The sequence below is a fragment of the Cotesia typhae genome, unplaced genomic scaffold (genome assembly GCF_013202065.1).
Source record: "Cotesia typhae breed Kobodo isofemale line unplaced genomic scaffold, CoteBio_Ctyphae contig_22, whole genome shotgun sequence".
NCBI lineage: Eukaryota > Metazoa > Arthropoda > Insecta > Hymenoptera > Braconidae > Cotesia > Cotesia typhae.
This window is the reverse complement of record NW_027423728.1, coordinates 6091389-6116989: the sequence shown is the minus strand read 5'-3', so window position 1 is coordinate 6116989 and position 25601 is coordinate 6091389. Positions and strand designations below refer to the sequence as shown.

The 25601-nt window shown below is 27.2% G+C and overlaps 3 protein-coding genes and 1 long non-coding RNA gene across 12 annotated transcripts in view; 2 read left to right on the top strand and 2 right to left on the bottom strand.

Moving 5' to 3' along the window:
- Nucleotides 1–25601, top strand: part of LOC141538451 (phosphatase and actin regulator 2) — a 114316-nt gene that overhangs the window by 9642 nt on the left and 79073 nt on the right. Inside the window, exons 1-2 of one of the 9 annotated variants that reach the window (XM_074259912.1) lie at nucleotides 17043–17350; nucleotides 20207–21134. The exons of 2 other annotated variants lie outside the window; for them this stretch is intronic. In XM_074259912.1, coding sequence (XP_074116013.1) covers nucleotides 20732–21134 — 403 coding nt within the window. In that variant the 5' untranslated portion in view covers nucleotides 17043–17350; nucleotides 20207–20731. Of the gene's footprint in view, nucleotides 1–9269; nucleotides 9413–17042; nucleotides 17371–20106; nucleotides 21135–25601 lie in introns of those variants that run through there. 6 more of the 9 variants (XM_074259911.1, XM_074259909.1, XM_074259910.1 and 3 more) reach the window with 6 other exon arrangements.
- LOC141538453 (uncharacterized) lies at nucleotides 1684–4493 on the bottom strand. Its single transcript, XM_074259916.1, has 5 exons — nucleotides 4344–4493; nucleotides 3389–3610; nucleotides 2498–3323; nucleotides 1967–2125; nucleotides 1684–1896 (listed from the first exon to the last, which is right to left on the bottom strand). Exons 1-5 carry the CDS (start codon nucleotides 4464–4466, stop codon nucleotides 1715–1717), a joined length of 1512 nt encoding a protein of 503 aa, XP_074116017.1. The 5' UTR covers nucleotides 4467–4493; the 3' UTR covers nucleotides 1684–1714.
- On the top strand, nucleotides 4643–6364 carry LOC141538456 (uncharacterized). Its single transcript, XR_012481055.1, has 3 exons — nucleotides 4643–4999; nucleotides 5093–5457; nucleotides 5562–6364. It is a non-coding gene; the product is annotated as an uncharacterized LOC141538456 (long non-coding RNA).
- Nucleotides 12244–17628, bottom strand: LOC141524042 (glycogen [starch] synthase-like). Its single transcript, XM_074237687.1, has 5 exons — nucleotides 17568–17628; nucleotides 13256–13383; nucleotides 12798–13184; nucleotides 12514–12714; nucleotides 12244–12364 (listed from the first exon to the last, which is right to left on the bottom strand). The coding sequence occupies exons 1-5, from the start codon at nucleotides 17626–17628 to the stop codon at nucleotides 12332–12334; spliced, it is 810 nt and encodes a 269-aa protein (XP_074093788.1). The 3' UTR covers nucleotides 12244–12331.

Sequence of the window (25601 nt, the reverse complement as noted above, 5' to 3'; positions counted from 1 at the left end):
ATAATTACCACGCAGAAAATTGTTGCCAAATTATCAATATCCAAATTAATATTCATGAGTAATTATATTTTCTCGTTCTAAACAAATACATTGGAGGTTTCATAAAGCAAAATAATTCTGGATTACGAATAACAGTGACCTACTTCTAAAGTGATAATGATTATTATTATTATTACCTACTAAACAGTAGACCGACTTAATTACAGTTCTGGTAGTGTTAACTATTGTTAATAATTGTCGGAATGGAAGTACAAATCGTAGATAAGTCCCATCGTAGTTCTCTACTCGTATTATCTTGCTTTATAGGAAATTACAGACTGACATCGGCTGTCGAAATGCCTTGTTTGTTACGATATACAATAATACAATGAACAATTTCATTGTCTCAGTCGCATACAATAATTAATCAATTATTATCCAATTGCTTTAATGCACAAACGCCAAACCAATTAGAGTATCATTGTTGTTAACTTCTGTTAAAAAGCTATTACACTGTCGCAGGTGGACAAATGCATTAAAAATATCCGCGTAAAAATATATATAAGTGAAAAAAAAAAAATCTTAAACTAAAATATTACTTTTTATTCGACAGACGTGTATCAACATTTGTTTTCAAATGTAACGTGCCTACAAACTGTCATTAATTCTATGACATTCGAATGCTGAAATCAATAACCAGAAACTGGGATGTCGAAAAACGATACAAGTCCCGTATTGCACCCATCGGGATTGAATTTGTTTCGTATATTGCATACCCAATATATTGATATCACTGTCCCTTATACATTACCGAACGGTGCTCAATATTTCAGTCTGCATGGTTACAACATGTTAGTGTCTGAATTTTCGATACATGAATACATTTTAATGGTATAAAAAATAACATTTTTCGGGCCGGTAATATATTACCCGTAGTTAGTATTCTACAAAAAATTATAATAAACTTATCCTATGAGAATAATATACTGCAGAGCGAGATTATAGGATTCAGAGATAATTTTTATAGATTGTTATCGTAAAAAATTCCGCTGCGGAGTTAAATCATCCAGGTTTTTAAAAAATAAAATTAACTAGGACTTAAATCGAGAAATTATCTTCAATAATAAAATAACTTTTTTCAATGGCTAAAGTTGTCGATTAAAAGTTTTAATGGTGGTAATTGTTTAGATATAAAGCTTTACCGTTTTTTGGACATGGATAATAAAAAAATTTTGTTTTAGACAATTTTTTAAAAATTTTATTCGTCTTGGTGGATTTATGCATCGTTTTTGTAAAATTTATGAAATTCTATATTTGTATTTTTTTTCACAGCTTGAACAAATAAAAATATCCGCTTGTCTAGTTTTTCACATGCATGTTTTAAGTATCGATTTATAGAGTACCATACTTTTTTTTTCTTTCTGAGTATGAAAAACTGAACAAATTAAAAAAAAAAAATATATGTCATGATATCGTGATTTGAATATTTTTTTTCAAGTTTCAAAAAATTTATTAATTTTTAGATTTGATCAACAATTAAGAAATGATACAAAAATCCTGTCATTATTTTCAATTATTATATTAAAAAAACGGTGAAGCCACACATTTAAACAATTACTCAAATTATAACACAAAAGTTCATAACTCTCAAAATCCCTAAATTTGAGATTCAAATAGAAAAAATAAACCAATAAAACTTTCCGATACAAACCTAAAAATATTTATTAACAAAAATTTATTGTCCAAGATTCAATTCTTTTAATACTTTTGAAACTCTGTCACTAAGTTCTTCGGTAAATTTATAAGTTGTCCTGTCTATGATAGTTTCTCGCTTCCAGCATTCATCAATTTCAGTTTCACAAAGTCTGTAGTGATTTGAAGTCGCAATAATAGGGTCTACTTCGACTTGTTTGTATCCTTTAAAAAAAAAAAAAATCAAACAGCCAATTTCATGATTGTTTCTAATACTTTCAAAATGATAACTTACGAGTTCCAAATATTGACCATGTTTTTTTAGTTTTCCACGCCCGATGATTTCCCAGTTCTACAACATTTTTTCCTTGAGCAATATATTTGCTGCGTTCATAAACAGGATTAGCTTCTTTCAATCTCGTAGTTTTGTAGTGCAAAGTGAGCTTGGGTGACCCTTTAAAGTTTTCAAATATACATAAAATAATTATTCTTCAAACATCTGCATTAAATTGAGCAGGTTACTATATTATATATGAAGCTTGAACGCAAACCTCATGCAAGGTTCGTTCCTCTGTAGAGTAATTAAATTATGTATTTTCCCAACTTTGATGTAATTTAATGAGTTTTTCCAAGTAAAAACTGGGCTCTTTATTCATCATTAAATATCTTAATAATAAATTAAAACAAAATACCGCCGTCAAAAACTTAGAATTTCACTAAGCATTAAAAGTTCCTTCTCCCAGTTCACTAATTTAAAAGTTAAGCTTCAAATGTCACTTGAAGTAGAACTAAGTTCTAAAAGTTAGAATAAGAAATTTAAGCTCACCTCTCGGCAAAGTAACTACATCGTCGTCATACATCAAATAGTAGAAGACATTTCTAATGATCCAAACCCCTGTTTCCTCGCCGGGAACCGCGTTGAGAACTTCCATCATCTCGCTGTAATTTTGATGTATTCTCGGCACGATGTACTCATCTACATCGATACCTATTACATATTCCATGGCCTCGTGAAACGTGTTCCGGTACAGACAATCATTTAATGCCGCAAAAATACCATCAGTCCTCAGTGTTTTCTGAAAGACGTAAATTTCGGGCAATTTCCATTTCAGTAGAGTAACTACTTTCTGCTTGACATAGTAGTTCAAAATTTTGTCGACATTTTCTGAAACTGAATCCCGGTAGAATGTCAAGTGATTAACTCCCATTAGCCTGTAGAATTCAATGAATGTGACTAGATCGAGTGTTTTATCGAAATTATGATGAAAAGGCTTGACGCACACCGAAAATGTTTTTGCGGGTTGAAATTCATCATGATCAATAGTCAACTGATGCCATTTTTTCGGGTATCTTATTACAACAAATTCATTGCCATCAATTTGGTGATCCCTACGATCGGCCCTTGTTGACACTGTCACTCTATACGGCAATTTTATGTTCCGTGAGCTCACTTCTTCCGGGTAAGCTAGAGGACAAAGGATAAAAGCAGCAGAGTAGTACATACCAAAATTTTCTGGTTTTGCAATAAACTGGGTTCTAATCGAAGGTTTTTTAATCAACAATTTTTTGAGAGGTCTGTTGGAATAGGCATACTCGTAATAGCAAGTCAAAGGAGAGTTCAAATTTACTGGGATGATACCAACAATGCGGATCTGTAAAATAATTAACATTTAGCGATAATTGCTATGAAATTATCAGATATAGAAAGTTGTCTTACAAAAGCCCACGTGGAATCATTATAGATTAAGTAACGATTTTCTTCAAGCACTACTTGACTCCTCGTTTCTAAGTACGCTGAATAAATTCTCGAGCCCTTTATGTCTGGTTCTTTCCATGAGTCTTCAGACTCTTCAGCGAAAGGAAGAGTTTTAACTTCTGTTATTAAATCTAATGCTCTCGAGACCGAGATGTCTTTAAGTTTTGAGAATTTTGATATTTCCTGTACGATAATTAAAATCATCTTAAAGCTCTCTAGAGTCAGAATATGAAACGTAGACAAAACGTATTAGATATTAAAAATACGAGATAAATGGCTAGATTTTTATAGATATTGTTTATTTTTTTAATTTAATTTATTGTTAGGGCATTCTAATGCTAAGTACTTCCTTTTTTATATTTAGATTTTATTAATTGAAAATAATTATACAACTTCTAAAACTTCTCCCTTTCTTAAAAATATCAAATCGATGAAAACTGATATTCAGAGCAAATTTAACGTTCCTCAAAAGAACTTTCAACAAGTTTACTATAACTCGATTGACGTAAATTGTATCAACTCTCAAAGTCATTTTTTCGTATATTTTTGGAAATATTGAGAGAATAGCTCATCTTATCAAAAAAATGTACAAAGAAAGTTTGTGAAAAATTAAATTGATGCTTGCATTCTTACACAGAGAAAAAATATCGGCAGAATGAGGATACATATCGTCATTCTGAGCAATTTAATATTTCAATATCAAGAAAAACTGTATTTTAATGTCTTATACGTTTTATTTATGGTCTCCAGCTCACATTTTTGATAGGTTAAGACCCAACTCAATTTTATAGTGTCTAATACGTTTCATATTTCAACTCGGGCTGTCATAAAATTTACTTTTGTTTTGTGACAAATATTTTGAACTTTTATTGCTCATTAATTCATTGAAATTGATAAAAAGTATTAGATAACTTACGACTCTAGCGTAAATCAGATAGAATACACAATTCAGAGCACTAAATACCATAATTTTCTTGGCATGTTTCCTAAAAAAACGGATCGGTGGCCTAGAATTTATTAACAAATGATATTTAGCCATGTAATATAATTTAATATGTCAGAGACTATTATACAACTTTCGACACATTTAGGATGACTTTATAACTATAACTGTTCGTTATCAGGACGTGGCTTATCAATATCAATCTTATCGAATGTTAGAAAATCGTTTATCACGTCCATAAATCTATATTCATGCTCGACTTTGTCTTGTGCGGTGATAATAAAGTAAACTTTAATTCAATTCAGAAATGTGCTAAGTGTATATTATATCAATATGAAAATTTATTTTACATCCAAAAAATTACCGATTTAAAATTTTATCTGCTTACTTTTATAGACGATAAAAATAATTCTGTGATAAATTTTGCCCCCATCAAAATCAATGAATGTATAAAGTTTACGAAACCTATATAATACTAATGAATGAAGAGATATGGTTTTTTTCAAGTGTCCAGACTGATAGAAGGATTTAACTGATTTAGTAACAAAATTTTTAGTCATTTATTTGGAAGAAAAAAAAATTTTTTACCCATCAATAATTTTTATAATAAGAATTAACTTACTTTTTTCGTAAGTAGATTTTTTTAAAGAGATTAAAATTACGAAAATAAAATCTTGAAAAAAAAAATCTCGAATCCATTCACTTGAAAAATTTTATTTCAGCAAAGAAATATCTAAATTAATTGTACCATCAGTAAATAGCAGTACTAATTGACAACAGCGACAAGAAAATTTGCGACTGGATTCCTAAGAGTTCTTCCTTTCACTAGAATAGTCTTCATTAAGAATCCGCGTAAAATGCAGTGCCAAATAATCATTGCAGATGTTAAATTGTGTATTGCAAACTAAAAATTTTATAAAAATAGCCGAGTGAATCATTTACGAAATGTATAATCTCATTTCATCGATCGTTATATTACAAAATGAGGTATGAAGCTGCCAGACCGAAATTATGGTACTCTATAATAGTGAACAAACGACACAAGTTTCCTCGTGAATATTCATTTCTATTTAACTGAACTTGAATGGTATGTATTTTGGAGCTATTGAGTATGATCGAATGGAAATTCAATTAATTCCGCTGGCCCCGGTCAACTGAGAATAGCGTAGTTATGTACTTACTCTTGTACAGATTTGAATTTTCAACCGACAACTATCAACTAAATGGGTAAATTCTTGAGTTCTGAAAACTTATTCACGGTTTAATAAGTTTTACAAGTCCTTCGTACTCAAAATCCATAGCAACAATGTCAAGTAAAGTGCCAAGAAAACTCCTTCATATCCAAGTCACGATTTCGGATTATTGGTGTGGCCTTTATTTATATTCTTCCTCTTTCTTATCATCTCTCACTATTATATATACAACTACCAGAAAAGATATTTATTTATTGCGAGCACATGTGAGTTACTACCTTTTTTCTAGATTTCATGAATAGTTTTGAATTATTGGATGTTGTAGTAGTCAAACAAATAATGAATATATTCATATCTTTTTCCGTTTTATAAGAAAAGATTTTTCTTATTCACTTTTTTCGGGTGTATAACTTCATTTTTCATTCGTCAGATCGAAATCTTATGGTAATTGTTGAAAAAATAATCAAATTTTCCAATTTTTCACGGCTTTTGGCAAACAGCTTCGTGGAGTGCTTCAAAATTAAATTTACCAAACCTTTTGTGAATTTTTATCAAAAAGTTTTCTGCTGCATTGAAAAAAAAAACTAGTTAATTTAAAAGAAACAATTTTACTCCAAGAAAAAAATTTTGAAAATAATCTTATACCTTGATTAAATAATTTTTCGTCTTGAAACTTAGTTGCTTAGCAAAGAAAAAGTTCTGCATTAAAAAATTGAGAGTAAATTATCTTTGTAAAATATTAAAGTAGTTGGTTTAAATTGATAAAATTTTTGAATAGCAAACTCTTTTTTTTTATTCTTTTATTAAGCTCATTAATTTATGTTCAAATAATTTGTTTGACTGAACAGTTGAAATTCTTTAATCTCAATTAAATTTAAACGACTACAATAAAACATAAAATAATCTCAATTGAGAATAAAAACATGATTATCCGTTAAGCATTCCTTGTAAAAATTTTAGCTCTTACAACTATACCTATATATTTGATTAAAAAATGAAAACTTTCTATTATGCGTACATAAGCTTTGAATGTCGTAGTAATCTTTTTCATTTCTTTTATTATTTTTCTTTATCATCTTCTTCTCTTACTTCTTTGATGAAGTCTCACCGTTTTACCTCCAACATTGAATATTCACGAGACCCATTCACCCAGCGTTACACCCGCTCTTTTTACTTCATTCTGCAGTCTCCAGTTTCCTAGTTCCTTCTATACTACGCCTAGCTAGATAAGACGAGAAAACTACTTACAATTCTTTATACCCAAGAGTAAGAAGATAATATAACGACAACGCAGAATGATCCATGAGAGACAGACGATACGAAGCACACGTAATTTTATTCTGAACTAGTAAACATTTTTCTGAAATAAGACCAAGTTGATTTAAAATTTGCATCACTTATTTACATAAAATCTTTATTTAATGTATTTTTAAATGGAACTAGATGGCTTCTATACTCTCGCTTCGGTTACGACAAACAGCTAATCCACGTAGATTAGAATTTTTGACACATTTCTTAAACATAAGAACAAATAGAGATGATAAACAAAATATAGCATCGATGACGTGCAAAACTATGTGATATAACTATAAAGTGTTGAGGAAAGCCGACACTTAATTAATCGATTATTGTTAATGACTGCGCAAGTTGTTTTAATATGAAAAGCTCGTATGTAACGGTACTTCATCCGATGATACTTGTGGTCCATTATCTATTGGTATCAATATGACACTCCTGGCTTAATGAAGGCTTTAGTAAACAGTTGTTCTTTATTTGCTTATTTGTTGAAGCAATACTTATTTTTTTATTGCAAAAATTAATAACAATAATAATTATTTATTTATATTAATTTTTGATTTCAAAAACTTGTAAATACATGTCTTTTAGCCAGTCAAAATGTATACAATTTATCACATATTATAAAATTCTTAATTAAAAAAAAAAATAGTAACAATAACAATAATAATATGTGGTTGAAATTTAAATTGTTGCAGTCTCTTCAAATCAATGGGACTCTTTTATATTGATAAATATTGATTGAAAAAAAAATTTACTTGATTCAAAAATTTTTCATATTTTTTTTTAATAATTATTTTTTTAAATATAATAATAATAATAATAATAATAATAATTCACAACAATAAAATCATTTATAGTACAGTGAATTTATATGATTATATACCAACATCAACCAATGAACTAAAATATAAATTTCCTTCTTTATTTTCGTTATCGGAAATACAATCAAGAAAATATGAAAGACAGAAATTTGATAATCCAATCCACCGGGTGAAATAAATGAATTGTTCAGTGAATAGATCATTTTGAATTTTTATGTCATATTCAGTTAGTAAATTTCTTTACTCAAGTATTTTTTCAATGTCTCGAAAAATTCACCAATTTGGTCAATTTAACAAAAACTATTAATGAAAATACTCTTACAATTTCTAATAAAAATTTACAACCATATAATTGAAATTAAAAAAAACATCAATTACCTAAAAATCAATCAAGCCAATAAAATTAAAAATTTTATTCTACTCAGTATCACCAATACATACAATTAACCCATATATAATACCACATGACATTTAAAAAAGTATCAATTATTACTGCAACACACAATAAATCTCCTACACCGTACCTCGGATGAATTGTTAATACCCGCCCACGACACGAGAAAAATGTCATCACAATATTTTTATCGTACATATAATAGATAATATAAATTTAAAAAGCGCTTTTTATCTTTATCAATTCATTATCGGTGTCATCCAATCACTAGCTAGTTACTAGTAACAACTATTCACTATTTATACCAACAAAGTAATCCTTAAATAGTACGTCACTAAGGAATACAGGCATGAATTTTCTATATTGAACCCGATGATGGATATGGATAGCCAATAAAACACGCTCGAGCTATCACAAAGTAGCAATAGCTACCAGCACATTATCACTAGTATAGAACAAGGATGCTATTATATGCTCAACACAAATAGTATTGTATATTGTATGTAATAAATAAATACTAGTAGAGTGAACCTGAACATGAACATAAACAGAAGGAAGAGGATAGAAGGATAGAAGTAGAGTATAGAGTAGTATTATTATATACAAGTATGTACTATATAGTAGATGACTGACGTAGTGGCACACCGTGAATGTGAGTGTCGGTCAGGTCGGATTGGATCAACTGAAGCCTTAGAAGTATCATCAGTCTACATGTCTCTTTGCTGTGTAAACATTCTGCACAACCTTAGATGATAATCACAGTGGTACGATCAATTTTGTATACATATATATACATATATATACATCATGTTCATTATTGTGAAGGATGATGGAGGAACCTCATTAATTAAAATGTAATTAAACGTTTATTTTATCTCGCCTCAGGCGCTGTTGTTGTTACAAACTTTCATTGAAATAAAAACCCCGGGATATTGACCGTCAGTTTTAATTAAATAATAATAAAAAATTTCATTTTTTAAATAGATATAAATAGAGACACGATTACCTTGACATATTAGTAAATTATCGGCGCATTTAAATTTAATGATGATGATTTAAAAATTAAATGGCTAATGAAATTATGAATTGTTATTAAGAATCCTCGAATTAGCCTTTGACTTTATATTACTGTGATAATGAGTTAATGTGAGTGAATTAAAATGGTTCACACCCTTATTTTTCAACGGGGTGTACTTATGTTTGCATAGTTCAATGTTACGCTATTTTTAGTATTCGTTGACTTATTGAATTTGGCGGCGTGTGGTTAGGATCAAGTTCAGTGTCAAATATCGTTAAAGATGAATAGTCTTTGGCGGATTTCTTCTATTGCCAGTGGTATGTTGATTTTTTACATTTATTTTAATATCAAGGGGAGTTTATATGGAATATTTAGGGACAATTTGGTGCACTGAAAAAAATTTTTAATTTGGTGTCATCAGATCGATAAAAAATTATTTAGACAACTTTAAAAGAATTTTGATGAATTTGGGCAGCTGTAAAAAATTACTTTTGGAAATTTTTGAGTGTTGAAAAAAATATTGAGAGACATTAAAACTCTTCTATTAGATTTCATTGAACAAATTGAAATTATATAAATCGTAATGAATTAATTAACAGTAAAATATGTTTCCATCTGCGACCCTTAATAAAAAATTGAATAACTTTAGCAAAACTGTATCACAAAACAAACTAGTTTATAAATAAATCCGATTTATTAAAGATACATTATGTATATAACCATCGGAGCTTCCATTTAGCATTTCATCTGTCTTAAAATGAAATTTCTCTTTCTCCTGAGAAACTCTGCGGCCAATATTGTGGTTTGTATCAACTCATTCCCTCAAGACTCGAGAACAAATTCCATCTTGGTTGGAATTCCATCAACCTAAAGCTTTGCAAACGATTTATTTCACCGCAATTACTTTCGGTCTTCGCTCGTGATTAATCTCTCAACTTTCGCTTCTTATTCTTGTTTGTGCCCGACATTGAGTCCTGGGACTCCTAAACAAACAAATTTTCTGCAAAGTACCACACAAAGTCGCTCCTTTTTCTCTTCCTCTTCCTTTCATTGAAGGAAAAAATTTTTTAATTTCATGCTATTATATCTGTTTCAAATTAAAAATAAATTACTCAAGCCACCGCGAATTATTTCCGAATCGATGACCCAGATTCGGCATCGAAACACTTTAACTAAAACTTACTTCCAACAAACTTGTATTCATAGATTTTTTCAGTCGCGAATAAAATTTCATTGAAAATAGTTTGTTTTTATAAAAACAGTTATTTTTAAGCACATTATTACAGATATAACTTCTATCAAGATTCGCGAATTCAAATTATAAATAAATATTATTTTTTACACCGTTGAATACTACTTCTGCGTTCGAGTGAAAAGTCATCGCGCTTCTAAATAAATAAACAATCAAGAAAAAAACAAAACTGCTTCGGTCGGGGGAAAAAGTAAATAAACACGCGAATAATAAACAACATAAGCTTTTCCATTTTTACCAAAGTTACTTTCACATTTTTTTTATTTATTATCTTAATAAAAATCAAAATAAACAATATTATTATTTTCTTGAATGTTGAAAATTGAAAAATGTTTAGGGAAAAAATCTGATAATTGGTTGACCAAAAAATAATTGAATTTCAATAAGACACAGTTATTTAATAAATAAAAAACATTCATTATTTAATGCTGTCATGATAAGATCTTATCAACTATTGAGTCTTCATATGTCGAATGTTGTAGTATATCTGTCGTATGCGGCAATTATTTTTCCTCTGATCAGTTTGACCACTGGTGGTGGACTCATCGACCGGCCTTTAACGGAGTTCCAATAATAACTCAGCAATTCGCTGCAGAACGTACATGAGATAGGAGAATAATAATAATAAAAAAAGAAAAAAATAATAATGAAAAACGAAAAAAAAATCTATAGCACTAGTTCGAGGACTCGTAGATACTGTAATAAAAAAAATAGAAAAAATTATAATTAATATTTGTGTTTTATGGGAATTCATAAATTAAAATATCGAGCTAGTAAATTTATTTTATTCCAAATTTTATTAGAATAGTTATTAGTACCTAGACGTTGTTATTTTTATTACTTTCATATGACATGCTTTTTTGTATTGATATATTTCCATAGTTGGTAATTTAAAAATTGACTTATTATTAATACATTTCTTATTAATTTATTAGCAACCTACGGTGGCTATGTGGCTGTCAAGAATTACAAACTATGAATAAAATAAATTTTTTTTAATGATTTTTCGCACACAAAAAACATTTTGTTGGGACAACATACAAACATGTTGTGGTAACAAATGAATATGTTAGAATATGGATAACAAATCATGTGTTATAATAACAAAGTCTAGGTTATAATAACTAATTTACATGATATAACAACAGAACAGTATAATATTTTAATTAATTCAACTAAATATTTTAGTAAATTATTTTTATAAAAATTACACACTCAATCACTATTTTTCCAACACTAGAATTTGAATTTGCGCACACAAGCGCGCGCCTAAATATAGTGTTTGCATATATTTTCATGCTTATGATATATTCGACCAATCACATCACGAATAAATTGATGCCTCATATATCCATCTCTATTTTATATTAGGACATACTGAGGAAAAGACAATTATTAAGTACGTTGCGTTGAATAACAACCTTGTGAAAACAAGTGAATACTACTCTAGTTTTGAGAACATGTTGAGAGTTTATGCTGTGTATTTATTTATCTGGCTGAATTTATAATATTAATTTATAATATACTCCACACATACATATATTCTATATTAACACAAAATATAACACGTATATTATGCGCAGTGCTTGTCATTGTTGGTCCTCATTTCCGTTTTTGCGACGTTGTTCTGACAGCCGTGAAGAGAAAACTCGCTCGTGTTGTCATGAAATTTTTCTCAAACTTTATCGCTTATTTCCCCGTTTATTTTTATTTTTTATTTACATTTTATCTCTGTAGAAAAGCTATTTTCAGATTTGTTAGGAAAATCATTATTAGGTTACACTATTTGTTAAATTTATTCGACGTTTTAATCAATAAAAAATAAAACAAATCTTTTAAAGAATTGGTTAGTTTTGCACAAGAAAGGTGAAAAAATTAAATATGATAGTACGAATTTCTTACTAATAAAGTATTTATTTGAAATTATTCTTTTCGTGGACATTATAAATTTTTCAACATAATTACTTAAAAAAAAACAATGACCTTATCTGCCATTTTCTTGTCTTAATTCTTCAAGCTGAAAAACCATTAAATTAAATTATTAATTATCCAGTACGCTTAAATTTCTATAAATTTTCATAGTCATGTCTTGAGAAAAACAAAAAACATAATTTGTACAATTAAATAGAGATTTTACTGTATAAACTATTGACAATAAATCTACACCTCTTTTTCATCATCGACTTCATCCTTTTCGTCAGAACCATGGACTGAAGCTGCAGGTGTAGTAATGCGAGATGAAGACGGTGACGGAGGCTCGCTAAATGGTCTTGGATAGTTAAATCGACCAACATTAGTATCATCCAGGTCTGATGTAAATTCTGGATAAACTTTTACTAACGCTTTCATTCTTGCTTGCCGATAATACTAAAATTAAATAAACATTCGGTTAGCTTTTTTTTTTTTTTTCCTCTTCATTACTCGAATGATAAAAATAAAAAAATATCTACAATTCCAAGATTTCGCCAATCAAACATATCACTTAAACGTTCGGTACGATTTCTTTGAATAATTCGCTGCCGTCGATTAAGTCGAGCAAAATCAAACATGTAATTAGCTAATTGTTGAACGCTAGATTCAACATCAATAAAACGACGATCGACAATATAAATTCCATAACTCATGGGATCAGCGATATGTTCTTGCATAAAACAACCAAATCCAGATAAATTTGTTGTTATGCTTGGAATTCCCATGACTGTACATTCAGCTGGAGTATATCCCCACGGTTCGTAATATGATGGGAAAACTCCTAAATGACATCCTCGAACAAATTCTTCATAATCCAGTCCAAAAAGTGGATTCGAAGAAGATAAAAACTCGGGATGAAAGACTATCTATAAGTAAAAAATATTTTGTTGAATTTTTATTTTTTTAATTTTGTTAGTTAAATTTTTAGAAATCTTACTTTAACTCGATCATGAACTGTATTGAATAAATTACACCTTCTTATTGTATTCAAAATTGGATCATTCCAATCATCAACAACGTTATGAGTCGTAACTGGGGGTAGATTACTTCGTTGTAAAGAAGCGACTAAAAAATTAAGCGACTGAATATATTTTACTCATTTAAATTTTGCCGCGTCCTGAGTAAGAATTTTTGTAACATCACGAGTGCCTCAGTTGCACCCGTAAGACAGTCGAATATTTATACAGTGCTGGTGTACGACTTTGTATTAAAAAAATTCACTGATTTTTTTAGAATTTTTCAAATACAAATGTTGATTTTTTTTAAACTTGATCTCGATTTTCAATTAATTTTTTTAACATTTAGTGTGCAATTCAAAGTGGAAAATTTTTTATTTGAATTGAAGTTAAATTGTTATGAAAAAAAAATCCACTTTTACAAAATTTCAAAAAACTATGAGTGAAAATTAAAAAAAAAAAATTCTTTTGTAATGAATTATTTATAAACAAAAAAAATTTTAAATGCTTACATATTTTAATATTAAAAAATTTTACTTGTAAAAATTATTTACAAAATTGAAAAAAAAAATTTATTTAACATAATCTAACATTTCTGATTGGAGCAAAAGAAAATTTTATATACGCTAAGAATCGAAATTAGAGAGTACGCAGCAGTAGATGAGGCCCTCTACTACTTTTCAGTGAAAATAGTGGGGATAAAATATAGAGCCAAAGTTACAGAACGAAAAAGTTACGGAGACTTTTTTTCATATTTATCTTTATAAAAATTATTCTTATATCTAAGGGTATCATATTGAATTGAAAGATTCTTATCAAAAAAATAAATAAATAAATGAAAGTATCTATTATAAATGTAAGAATTCACTGAAGAAACTTACTACTCTAAACATTTTAATCACACGCTTATCTCGCTTGGCCATAAGACACTGCGTAAGTCTCGCGCACGCGAGGACGCTGGTTCGAACCCAGGTCCTGCAGGATTTTTCATTTCCCCTATCAATTTTCTGTCACTGACAACGACTTTCATCCCAATAGACAAATCCTAGTTACCGACTGACTGAAAACTGACCATCGTCGCGTAGCTCCGATTTCTCCTCTATACCTCTACCACTACCCAGATGCTATAACTATAAAATCGAACTTAATATACTCCTCTCTCTTTCTTTCCTACGTTTCCTCTGTAACACAATGGCATATCTACCACTAGAGAAATGTCAGTTCAACACAGAGGTAGAGTAAGCTTTGTCGTGCTCCACTTTGGGTTGTGTTATCACAGCAGCTCGAAACTAAGGCCTTCAAACATTTTTTTTCACACATGCTTTACATCGTTAGTGTATAAACACAAACTTACTAATTTTTCTAACTTTTCCAACTTTGATTATAAAATTTTTTTCCTCAGGCATTATTTAAAAAAAAAAAAAAAAAATTGTGATCTGATAAATTATACCGATTTCTGCTTTTGAAAGGTGAGGAATGTTTCACTTGTATTATTTCAGTTATTAGTTGTGACAGCGGATAAACTGATACGAATAGGTAGACAGCTATATAAGATACATATAAATAGGTGTAGTTTATATGTGACATTAGATAGAAGGCTCACTAGTATGTAGCATATAGTAGTACGTAGTAAAACTACCCAAAGTCCGGGTATAGAATCTCAAGTCAGTTTAAATTAGAGAGTGTCTAGACTTTGTGAATACCACGTGGCTCACGTCATCTCTTATTCGCATAACTAGACTTTTAGAATTATATATATTGTTATTAAAAAAACACGAGTTCAATCTTGCGGATGTCCCGCAAAATATTTCAAAATACAGTGAATGCAACAATTTTGTCCAGTTTTTTTTTAAATAATCTAAAATTTTTTTAAATTAACAATCTTCTTTTTAAAAAATTTTTTTCCCTTTTAAATGTAGAATTTAAAATTTTTTCTTTCAAAGCAGACTTGAAAAATTTTTTTAAATGTCTATTTATTTTTTATATATTTATTGGAGTTTTTAAATTAATTCTCTATTGTCTGACAGAAAATTGCCAAAGATAAATTTTAAGAATATTTTACCGTTGATGTAAGATTTTAATTTTGATTTTTTTTTTGTAAGTGTAAAAATACATGTAATTATCATGAGTGTTCTCATTATCATTAAGGTCCTTAAAGTTTTAATTAGTATGATAATATCTCGGGTTGTAATCAATTTGATAAAAAATCACAAGTTATCCTGTTTGAACTTACATGGAGGTCATAATTTTATTTTATAATTACTGTCCCATAATTGGGTCTCTTACCATACAATATACGTTTCTAATAATTATGTGTGGTTACATGCATACATTGTTGTTAAAATTAACTGCAATTGTGTTTTCTCTTGTCAGTAATTTAATAATTATTTCTTAATTTTTTATGATGGCAAAAAAAAATTCTAATAAATATTTTTATTGCCAACAAAGTTTTTTAGTAATTAAAATTTATTAGGAAAATATATTTATAGCATTTTAAATAGTCGAGATTTAAAAAAAAATTTTATCGTTATATATATATATATATATATATATATATATATATATATATATATATATATATGAATAAATTTAGATTTACGAGTGCATAAATACGATGCTTTCAGTATTTACAGCGAGTGAAAAAGTTAAATAAATCATGAATAACAGAACAGTGGAGAGCGTGTATTGATAATATATAACGGTTAATATACTTGTACTGTGTACTTTAACTTGGTATTATGTTATTAATATTTGAATATTTAAATGATATATTGAGAAGTTACATAAGTCATACTTTGAACGAAAATAAACAATTTTTTTTTTTTCGTTATTTGACGTTTTACGACTTATTTAATATGAAACACTTAACAATGAATTCTTGACAATAGGGAGCAACACAATAGAATAGTTAATAGAGTGGTTGATGTATATTATTGAGGCAAAAGGGCGTATTATAGCAGCTAGGGTTTTTTTAGAATTTTTAAAAATAAAAAAAACTATTTTAATAATACAATCTAAATAAGAATTTAATTAATTATTAAATTACAATTACAATATTAAAGATTATTTTAATTTTGAGTCTTGTTAATAAATTCTAACATACGAGTAAGAAATAAAATTAATTACTTAAATGTTTTTGAAATTAATTTTTACACGGCAATTTTTTTAATTTTTTATAATAATATAAAAAAATATATCGTTTTTCAAGATGATACTGAAAATAGCAGACATCTGTCAATTTTTTAGATTTTTTTTTAGATGTAGAATTTTTAATTAAAATTTTTTCATAATAATTTTATTGTCATAAAAGTCAGAAAAATTTACAGATACACTTGAATAAATTTAATTCAAAGTAAAAACAAAAAATTTTGAAAAATATAATGAATTGTCATATTAGTCATAAAAAATCTTATTTTTCCTTTTTTATTATTATTATTATTATTATTATTATGACATTAAATTTAGCTGTCACTTCACAATTTTTTAAATTCTCTTTAATAAATAAATTATGGTAAAAAAAAATGGACTTGTAGGAATTCTAATAAATTAAAAATGGAATTTTTTAAAAATAATTTTTTACAACAAATTTTTTTCTTAAATAAAATTTGAAAAAAATTGACAAGTGACAGCTAAATTAAATGTCGTTATTATTATTATTATTATTAATAACAATAACGATAATAATAATAATAATAATAATAATACGCCTCGTGGTTGTAAATGTTTACAGTATTGACAGGTTGGTGGCGCAACAATCGCATGGCCGCCGTCAGTTGTCGCGAGCGAGCCTCGGTGTGTGGTTACGTTTTATACGCCGCTCCTTATTTTTTACTTACATTTTTTACAATTGGTTACACCATAATATAATGACCGTTATTATTATTAACTAAAAAATAAATATTCGTGCCAGTGAAACATAATTATTTAATCCGTCTGCGACAATCCGTCCAAGCGAGTCGTGACACCAATTAAATATAAATAAATAATTAATAATAATAAGTGTGTAGTGCCAGTGTAACCGTTTGTCCTTTTTATACCTGTGAACAATAATTATTTAAAAGTTATTTAATTACAATGTTTGTAAGCCGATCATCCAGTAAATATTTATAAAATCTAAATTTTAATTCTATTAAATAATGTGCTTCGATGCGAGAATTCACAAGTGACGCGGGGCGTCGAGAGTTCGCCAGAGCTCGTTGTCGTCGTTCTCAGTCTTGAATCGCTTCTCTCTGTTTTCTGTCTGGTCTCTTCTCGAATATTATACCTATAATACCGAGAGACCGAGCATCAAACCTTTATTTCTATATGATACACCAACACAATCTGTCTCTTTCCTCATCATCATCCTCCTCATCATCATATCAGCTAATTTTCATTTGTGACTAAATAATTACTCATTCAAGTGATTACATTTACACGATACTAAATTCATCAGACATTTGATTTTTTGGTTTTTTTAAAATTAAATTATAAATAAAAAAATTTTTTTTAATTGTTTTTAAATTTAGCAGAGATTTGAAAATTTGAAAATTTTTTTTTTAACAAATAAATTATGGCAAAAAAAAAAATTGACATGTAGAAATTTAAAAAAATAGAAAGTGAAATTTTTTTTTTAATAATTTTTTGGAAAAAATTATTTGTTAAAAAAAAATTAAAAAATGGTTAAGTCACTGCTAAATTTAATATCATTTAATTTTTATAAGTGGAGTTTGTTTTTTTATCATAATTTGTTCTTAAAAAAACAACCTCAAAACTGTCAAATGTTATGTAAATTAAGTTAAATTCTTAGAGTTGTTTTTTATTGAAAAAATTATTACAAAAAAATTTTTTTTTTAATTTCATTCGTAAAAAACTGTGAGTGCTATTTTTAGTAATTCATCAATTTGAAAAAAATTTTAAGTTAGATGTCTTTTAGTATTTTTCATAGTTTTATTTTAAATTGAAATTTTTTAAATAATTGAAAATTTGATTTGTTTATCGAGAAAATTAAAATTAGTATAAAATTTAACGGTGTTAGTTTTAAAAATATTTAATTCTTATTGTGACTAGAAAACGATTTAATTTTCTGAAGTTTTTAAAATACTAAATTGTCAAATGTCTGCAATTTTACTAATCAAAATGATCATCAAATACTTTTCCATTTATTCAACAAGATTATTGTAAAAAAAAAAAATATTTTAAATAGTCAAAAAATTTCTTCATTTTTCCATAACTATTTTAAATAAAAATTTGTCCCGATAAATGCTAAAATTTCTGAAAATAACTTCACAAATATTTAAACAATAATAATTATTTATAATTAATTTTCATGAAAAATAAGAGTGAGTTTTTAAATATTTAAACTAAACACAACGAATGGACTAAAATTAATTTATTCAAACAATCAGAATAATATTAATGGTAATTTTTTTATATCCGGTATCTGTGGTAGATCGTGTGCTGCACAGGTGTTTCGAAATATAAAATACGACTAAACCAGTATATGAAGAAGAATGAAATAAAACTGGTAAAAATAGATAGACATAAATATATAGAATATATTTTTATGATATAAAGAAAATGTAAAAAGGTTCTGAGCTGTCTGCCAAAAACATCCAATTTTGCTAAACTGACATCTTGAGACGTTGATTGTTTATTGACAGATAAAGTAGCACTCGGCTTTGTTAAAACTGATTTTATTTTTTTGCAAAGCTGGAGAAATGGTTGGCTACTTGGCCTTGGGATAGATTTAATCCTTGAAATTGAAAATGAAAGTAAATAAAAATCGCTGGCTACCTAACTATAGTTCTTATATGGTATTAAAAATATTAATCAAATATTCAATGAAATTCCGAGTTTCTTAATCCTTAACTGTTAATGTTTTTTTTTAATTGATAAATTATTCATTAATTTTTTTTGTACATTTAAAAATTATCAAAAAAAATAGGATTTGTCATTTTAAAAATTTATCGGTAGATTAATATTTAAATTTCATGAATTGTAATCCTAGTTTTTTTATCTATTTGTTATAACTCTCAAGCGTATTGTCAATTTTCGTGATCGCAATTGTAATAAAACAATTTCCCTCGTGGGTGATTGCTAAAAATTTTTTTGCAACTTCGGACTTTTTATAAATGTGTCATATTAATTTTTAAATTTTAGTTTTATGTAAAATCATTAGATTTCTTTAGATATGAAAAGAAAAAGTTTTATTTGATCCAGTTTTCAGGCATTAAAATGCAATCGCTGGGTTATTAATTAAGTTGTAGAAGTTTTTTATATTTGAAAAAAGTTTTTATTTGTAAAATGTGCTTGCGGTTGCTCGTTCAATACGAAGATTAACTTTTAGTAAATAAATTTTTAAATACTCACTTTAAATTTTCATGAAAAAATTTCTTTTTACATTTATTTGAAGTCAATATTCATTAAATTGTGAATAATTTTGATAATAAAAATTTTCCCAAGAGTGAATTGTAAAAATTGGAGTTTTACAAAAGTTAAAATTTAATTATTGATTGATTATTTTTGAAAAATTTTTTAAAAGAATTATTTGTTTGAATTTACATAATAAAAATTTTAATTGATAATTACATACATTAAAATTTTATTTTGAAAAATGTTCACTGTTTGGAGTAATAAATTTATGAGTTGAAAGATTTTATTGTTGTTGATGTTTAATATTTTTTTGAATAATTATAAATCAAGAATTTTTTAATAATTGAGAATAATAACAATAAAATTATATTACATTCATAATTTCTTTTAAAAATGTAATAATTTAATCAAATTATATAAATTAACTTTAAAATAAAATTTTTAATTTTATTTTTATTTGTAAACTTCCAAAAATCAGGCTCTTAAAATAATAAAACAGTAAATATTTAAAATGAAAAATCAATACGATGCACATTACACATTAATTAAGTGAATCAACTAAATAAAAAATTTTTCAGTGTCATGAATATCAACCATGAATTAAAAATAACCAGTGACTTATAATTGAAATAAAATATAAATAAAAAAAAATGTTTAATGTAATTAAACGCTTTATGAGTAACGAAATAACAATATAAAATATAATGTAGCAGCTACCACTACACCGTTGATAAATCGAGAATGTAGAGTCAGAATTAAGGAGGAAAAAATAACAAAAACACAAGTGTTGATACAAATACATAAACAAAATATCTTTAATTCTTGGAAATACAATACAATTATTAAAAAACAATAACTTGAACTTTTGTTCTGCTACCTCAATAACAAGCTAAGGAATATCAAGAGAATGACTAAGAGCTCGACAATTAATACTCAGTCAATAGAGTAACAGCAAAAAGTGAAAATACCAAATAAAAATAAAAAAGGGGACCATAATTAAAATTAATGACAATGGTGAGCCGTAAACAAGAACGGTAACCGGTTCGCTTGTTTTATAAGCGCCGGTGTTGATAAAACCAATTGTCATAATCTCTATCCAAAAAATGTCGATTCGTTTGAGTGGTAGCTTGTTCCTGATGCCATCTTCTGGATTACAAGATACTAACGAGAAATCAAGTGCCAACAATTCGCCCAATTCAAACTCTAACTCTGGCAACAATGAGCCGAACAACCAGCATTATCAGCATCAACACCATCAGCAGCAGCAGCAACACCACCAGCAGCAGCAGCAGCAGCAGCACAATCAGTATCACCATCATCAAATGATGACCAAAACGGTGACTATTGTGTCTGCTGGACCTCAACGCAGCAATAGTTTGGATTACCTTAATTTTGAGGAAAAAAGGCAAATTCTCGCGTCCTCACTCTCGCTCAGCGGATATATCACTGGTCCCGCGGCTGTCACTGCCGCGGCTAAAGAAGTCGTCGCTAATACGGTTGTTATCGGTGAGTTTTTGGGAATTCTTCATGTTACATTAAAAATAGATCGAATTTTTTTTTTATTTTTCTGCTTGGATTTTTTTTGTTGAACTTTTGAAGTAGGAAGTTTTATTTCAGGGACAAAGATTAGGTAACACACAAGTCTATCATAATAAACACGGAAAGAAAAGAACAAGTTAAACAAAAGGAGAGTGAAAAGTTGCTTTACTTGCTCTGATTTTTTTTATTACATTTTGTTTTGGTTCTTGAGTCAAAGGACTGAAGAATATAATATTAGTTAACTCCGCTAAGCTAAGATACATTTTTAATGGGCTTGTTACAACGCCTATTTTCTTGAGAATTTTTTGAATCGTGTTACAAAATTTTTTACAACAAAATTCTTGCCTTTCATGGCTTATATCTTGTTTCAATTGAAAAATTTTCGGTTCTAACTACAAATTTATAATCGACAAATTCGGGAAAATTTTTCACGCCTCCGAGGGTTCAGGAGATCCTTAGAAAGTGGATACAGAGGCTCAGAAAAATTATAAAACTTCCTGAGTAGCGGCTTTGTATTCTAAAGAGGAAAGTTGGGGTAAATTTTCATTGCAAACATAAAAATAAAGGAAACAATTTTAGTTATTTTACGAGTTTCACAAAAAATAAACGTCCTTCTATTTAAAAAATTTTCTTGACACAGAAACAAGTATTTTTGATAAGAAAATTTCTTATCTGAATAATTCGTAAAATCGATAAAAATTATTTTTTTACTTAAGGTCAATTCAATTGAAGCTATTCATTTATATGTCTAAATATTTCATAATAAAGGCAAATATTATTTTTATTCATTTCAATCTTTTTTTGAAATAAATAAATATAATTTTTAAAAAAAATATCTTTGATATTTTTTTTTAAAAAGAAACTTCTTTATTTTTTTAGTATACAAACTTACATACGCAATTACAACTATCAACTATTAAGTAGATTAATAGTCGATAAAAAATAATAATCAAATACCCCGAACTGACTCATCTATCCATATAAATATATAAATACATAAATATGAATGTTCAATTTACTTGTAATCTCTTGAGTCATGGGAGTTTATAAAGCATCCTACTATACAGATTGCATCACAATTGCAGTACATATAGTTACAATACATACATATATATATATATATATATATATATATATATATATATATATATATATATATATATAAAACTCCTCTACTATCCACGCAACTGTATACGCAACGTTGCCGCAACTATGGCGACCATGAGCTTTAATTGCCACACGGTTTAGTATTGGGTAAAGTAAATATCAGAAAGGTACCCACGATAATGAATAAATACAAAAGACAAATTCAAATACACATACTGATACTTTAATTCCTTTTTTATACTTAGTAATTGTTAATTATTAATTATTAATTAACCAACTACTCGACTACTTGACTCTTAATTGCCGTTACCTAAGATTAAAACACTTTGAATAATTTGCTACATTTAGTGTATGATGATAATAATAATAATAATAATAATTGGTGAATAGAAGTGAAGCCTCAAGGCGATAAATCTTGAGCCACTTTCTTCTTGTTACTTTTTTCTGGTGTTATCATTTTTAAAAAAATTCGCTGACCACGCGAGAGATAGCGCCGCTGGGAAAGGTCCCAGATAAATGGCAACAGCGCTGGCGGAAATCATTCATTGAGTTAGGAGCCGCCAGTCTGGACAGCATCACCATCACCCAAGCTACTCTCTGTACCCAGCCTGTATTCGATTTATATATTATATATATGTCATTCTCAGATAAACTGATATATTAATGTATACAATATAATACAATCATAAATATAATATGAATATTAACGTAAACACATGCAATATCGGTACAGAGAATTTAATTTTTGTGATGTTCTGCATTGATAAAAAATTCATATCAAAATATCGCGTTACTAATGCAAAAAGGCCGTGTAAAAAAATTTTATTTAGCTCTAATCACAGTAGGAATGTTAAAAATGTGGAAATTTACTGTAGAAATATGAAATTAAATTTGGTTTTAAGAAAAAAAATTTTTATTTTATTTTCTTTCCACTTTTAAAATTTAATTTTTTAAATTTATGGCCATAAAAATAAAAATTGAAACAAAAGGCTTGGAACGCAAAAACATCGAAATTAAAAAATAACTGCATTCATAATAATTTAACTAAATTCAACAATTTGTTTTATTTTTCGGAAATATTTCATTTTTTTTTTAGAATTTATAACGTTCCATTTTTTAAAGCATCCAGAAAATATAAATATTTTTTTTTTTTATATAAAATTTACTATTAGAATAAATTAGTCACATTTTTTTAAAATTATAAAAGCGTAAAAAGTACGTACGAGTACGTATGAGTGTTAGAATTACTTTACTATCATAATTTATTATATATAATAAACTCCTAAACTTGCTGGACCGTCTCCAAATTCTCAATAAACTCATTTCATTTATTCAAGGTTTCTCACTGTATTTTTTTACATTAAGACTTTGTTAAGAGCCATCTAGGTCCTTCATTCCTTGTCAATTTTTTCTACCTGCTCATTTAGAACTGCATGTTGTTAAGATCACTATACCTGTTACTGCAATAAAAATGTAAAATACTAACGTTGAAAAAAAAAAAAAAAAAAAAAAAAACTTGTCAAGTGCAGGTGTACCGTTATATTATGTTAAGGAAGATTTATTAATTTTTTGTTTAAACTTAATCTTATCTCTTATCTTATCTTGTCTTTCCTTTAGGTAACTTTCCATCGTATCAATAATATAGATTTTATTTTGATATTATTTCTTTACGAGTCTTCTTTCATTCTCTTAGTTGTTATTCTTAGTAAATTATTTAAATTCTTTATGTTTCCGTGTTTTGAATAAATTGTTTGGAATTGCAAACAAAGTTGTGACAATTTTAACTTAGAAAAAAATTATGATAATTAAATGACTCGATTTAATTGAATTTTTGAAAAAAATATTTATTAAATTTTTAATTTGACTTTTTTTTTATTGAAAAATTAATTTTTTTTTTCCAAATAAATTTTAAAGCTTTCAGTTCAATAACATTTATTTTTTTTTTAATTATTTCTTATCAAAACATTGTCATTTAAAAAAATTTTTAATTTTTGATGTTTTAAAAGAGAACAAAAAATTGTACGATTTTTTTTTTAATTTAGTCTGATTTATTTTTAAGAAAAAAACACTATAAATGTATCATAACTTAAACTGACATTTCGTATTATTAATAAATTAAAATGATACATCGGAAATAAATCACATTTCAATATAAATTTATTGGATGTTCGGAAATATTTATAATACCAAACTGTCATTTATCTCGTAACTTTTTCATAAACCAAAAGAATTTTATTTTATTGTCATGACATTTATTATTTATTTCTGAATATTGATTTCCATAAATATATATTTCATATTAAAGCAGCTACATATATCAAATCCTTCAAACAAAGGTCATCAATGACAATGACTTAATACTTATCGACAAAAGAATATTTTGTAAAATTTTTTAGCAGAAAAGGAAAAAAATTTATTCAATGAAAAAAATAATTAATTAGAACCGGATATTTCTCTATCCATTGGTATTGCACAACTTGCTCAACACCACAGTTGTGTGTAGCAGAAAAATAAAACTTTACATCACTAATCACATATAGTATATAGTAATTCTTTGTTAGGTGAGAAATTAATTATACATCGAGTATATAAAGGAGGAATCTTCTTATTGCATTGAGTCATAAGTAAAGTATTATCCAATAATTATTGTGTATTTAATATTATACATACATCGTCATTTTAAATTACTTATCAAGGAAAAAAATTTAATTACCTCTACTACTATTCAAAATACTTTTAATCATCGTTAGCAAAATATTTTTATTTTAAAACTTGACTTTTTTATAAGGAGACGATTCAGCGATCATGTGCTCATGTCCAGATTTAGCCGAGAATTTTAATCAAAAATTTTGAAACTAATATGATTAATTTATTGTGAAAATGTTTAAATTTTCTTACAAAATTATTAAAAAAAAAAAAACAATTAAGTTGAATTAAGAAAGAAGGGAAATAATAAATGATAATCTTTTACAGAAATAATTTCCACATTTTTGCAAAATTTATATTACACTAATAATAAAATAAATATAAAAATTGTCTGTAAAAGTTCAACTTTTTAATACAATTGTTGCAAAAAAATATTTATTTGTAAAAAAAAAATTTCTATATTCTTGTAAAAAAAATTTGAAATGATATTTTGATATTTAAAATTTAAAATAAAATTCACGAGACTAAAATACATTTTTTTTTTTTTTTTCGGTCAGGCAATAAATTTTTTCAAGGTCATTTCAATTTAAAAAATGAAAGGGTTGTTTGACATAACTTCAACAAGCCCTCAATTGGTGTTATAGTTTTGATATAGAATACAAATAGGCCCCTGATTGAGCA

Bases quoted from the DNA above. Each gene is read 5' to 3' on its own strand.
- LOC141538453 (XM_074259916.1), bottom strand. From the start codon at position 4,466: ATGGCTAAATATCATTTGTTAATAAATTCTAGGCCACCGATCCGTTTT. The intron at 3,324-3,388 runs GTAAGACAACTT...ATTATTTTACAG, and splicing joins ATGATTCCACGTGGGCTTTT to ATCCGCATTGTTGGTATCAT. The intron at 2,126-2,497 runs GTGAGCTTAAAT...AAAACTTTAAAG, and splicing joins TGTAGTTACTTTGCCGAGAG to GGTCACCCAAGCTCACTTTG.
- LOC141524042 (XM_074237687.1), bottom strand. From the start codon at position 17,628: ATGAGGAGGATGATGATGAGGAAAGAGACAGATTGTGTTGGTGTATCA. The intron at 13,384-17,567 runs GTTTGATGCTCG...TTAATTTTTTAG, and splicing joins TGTATCATATAGAAATAAAG to TCGCTTCTTTACAACGAAGT. The intron at 12,365-12,513 runs GTGTAGATTTAT...ATGGTTTTTCAG, and splicing joins AAGTCGATGATGAAAAAGAG to CTTGAAGAATTAAGACAAGA.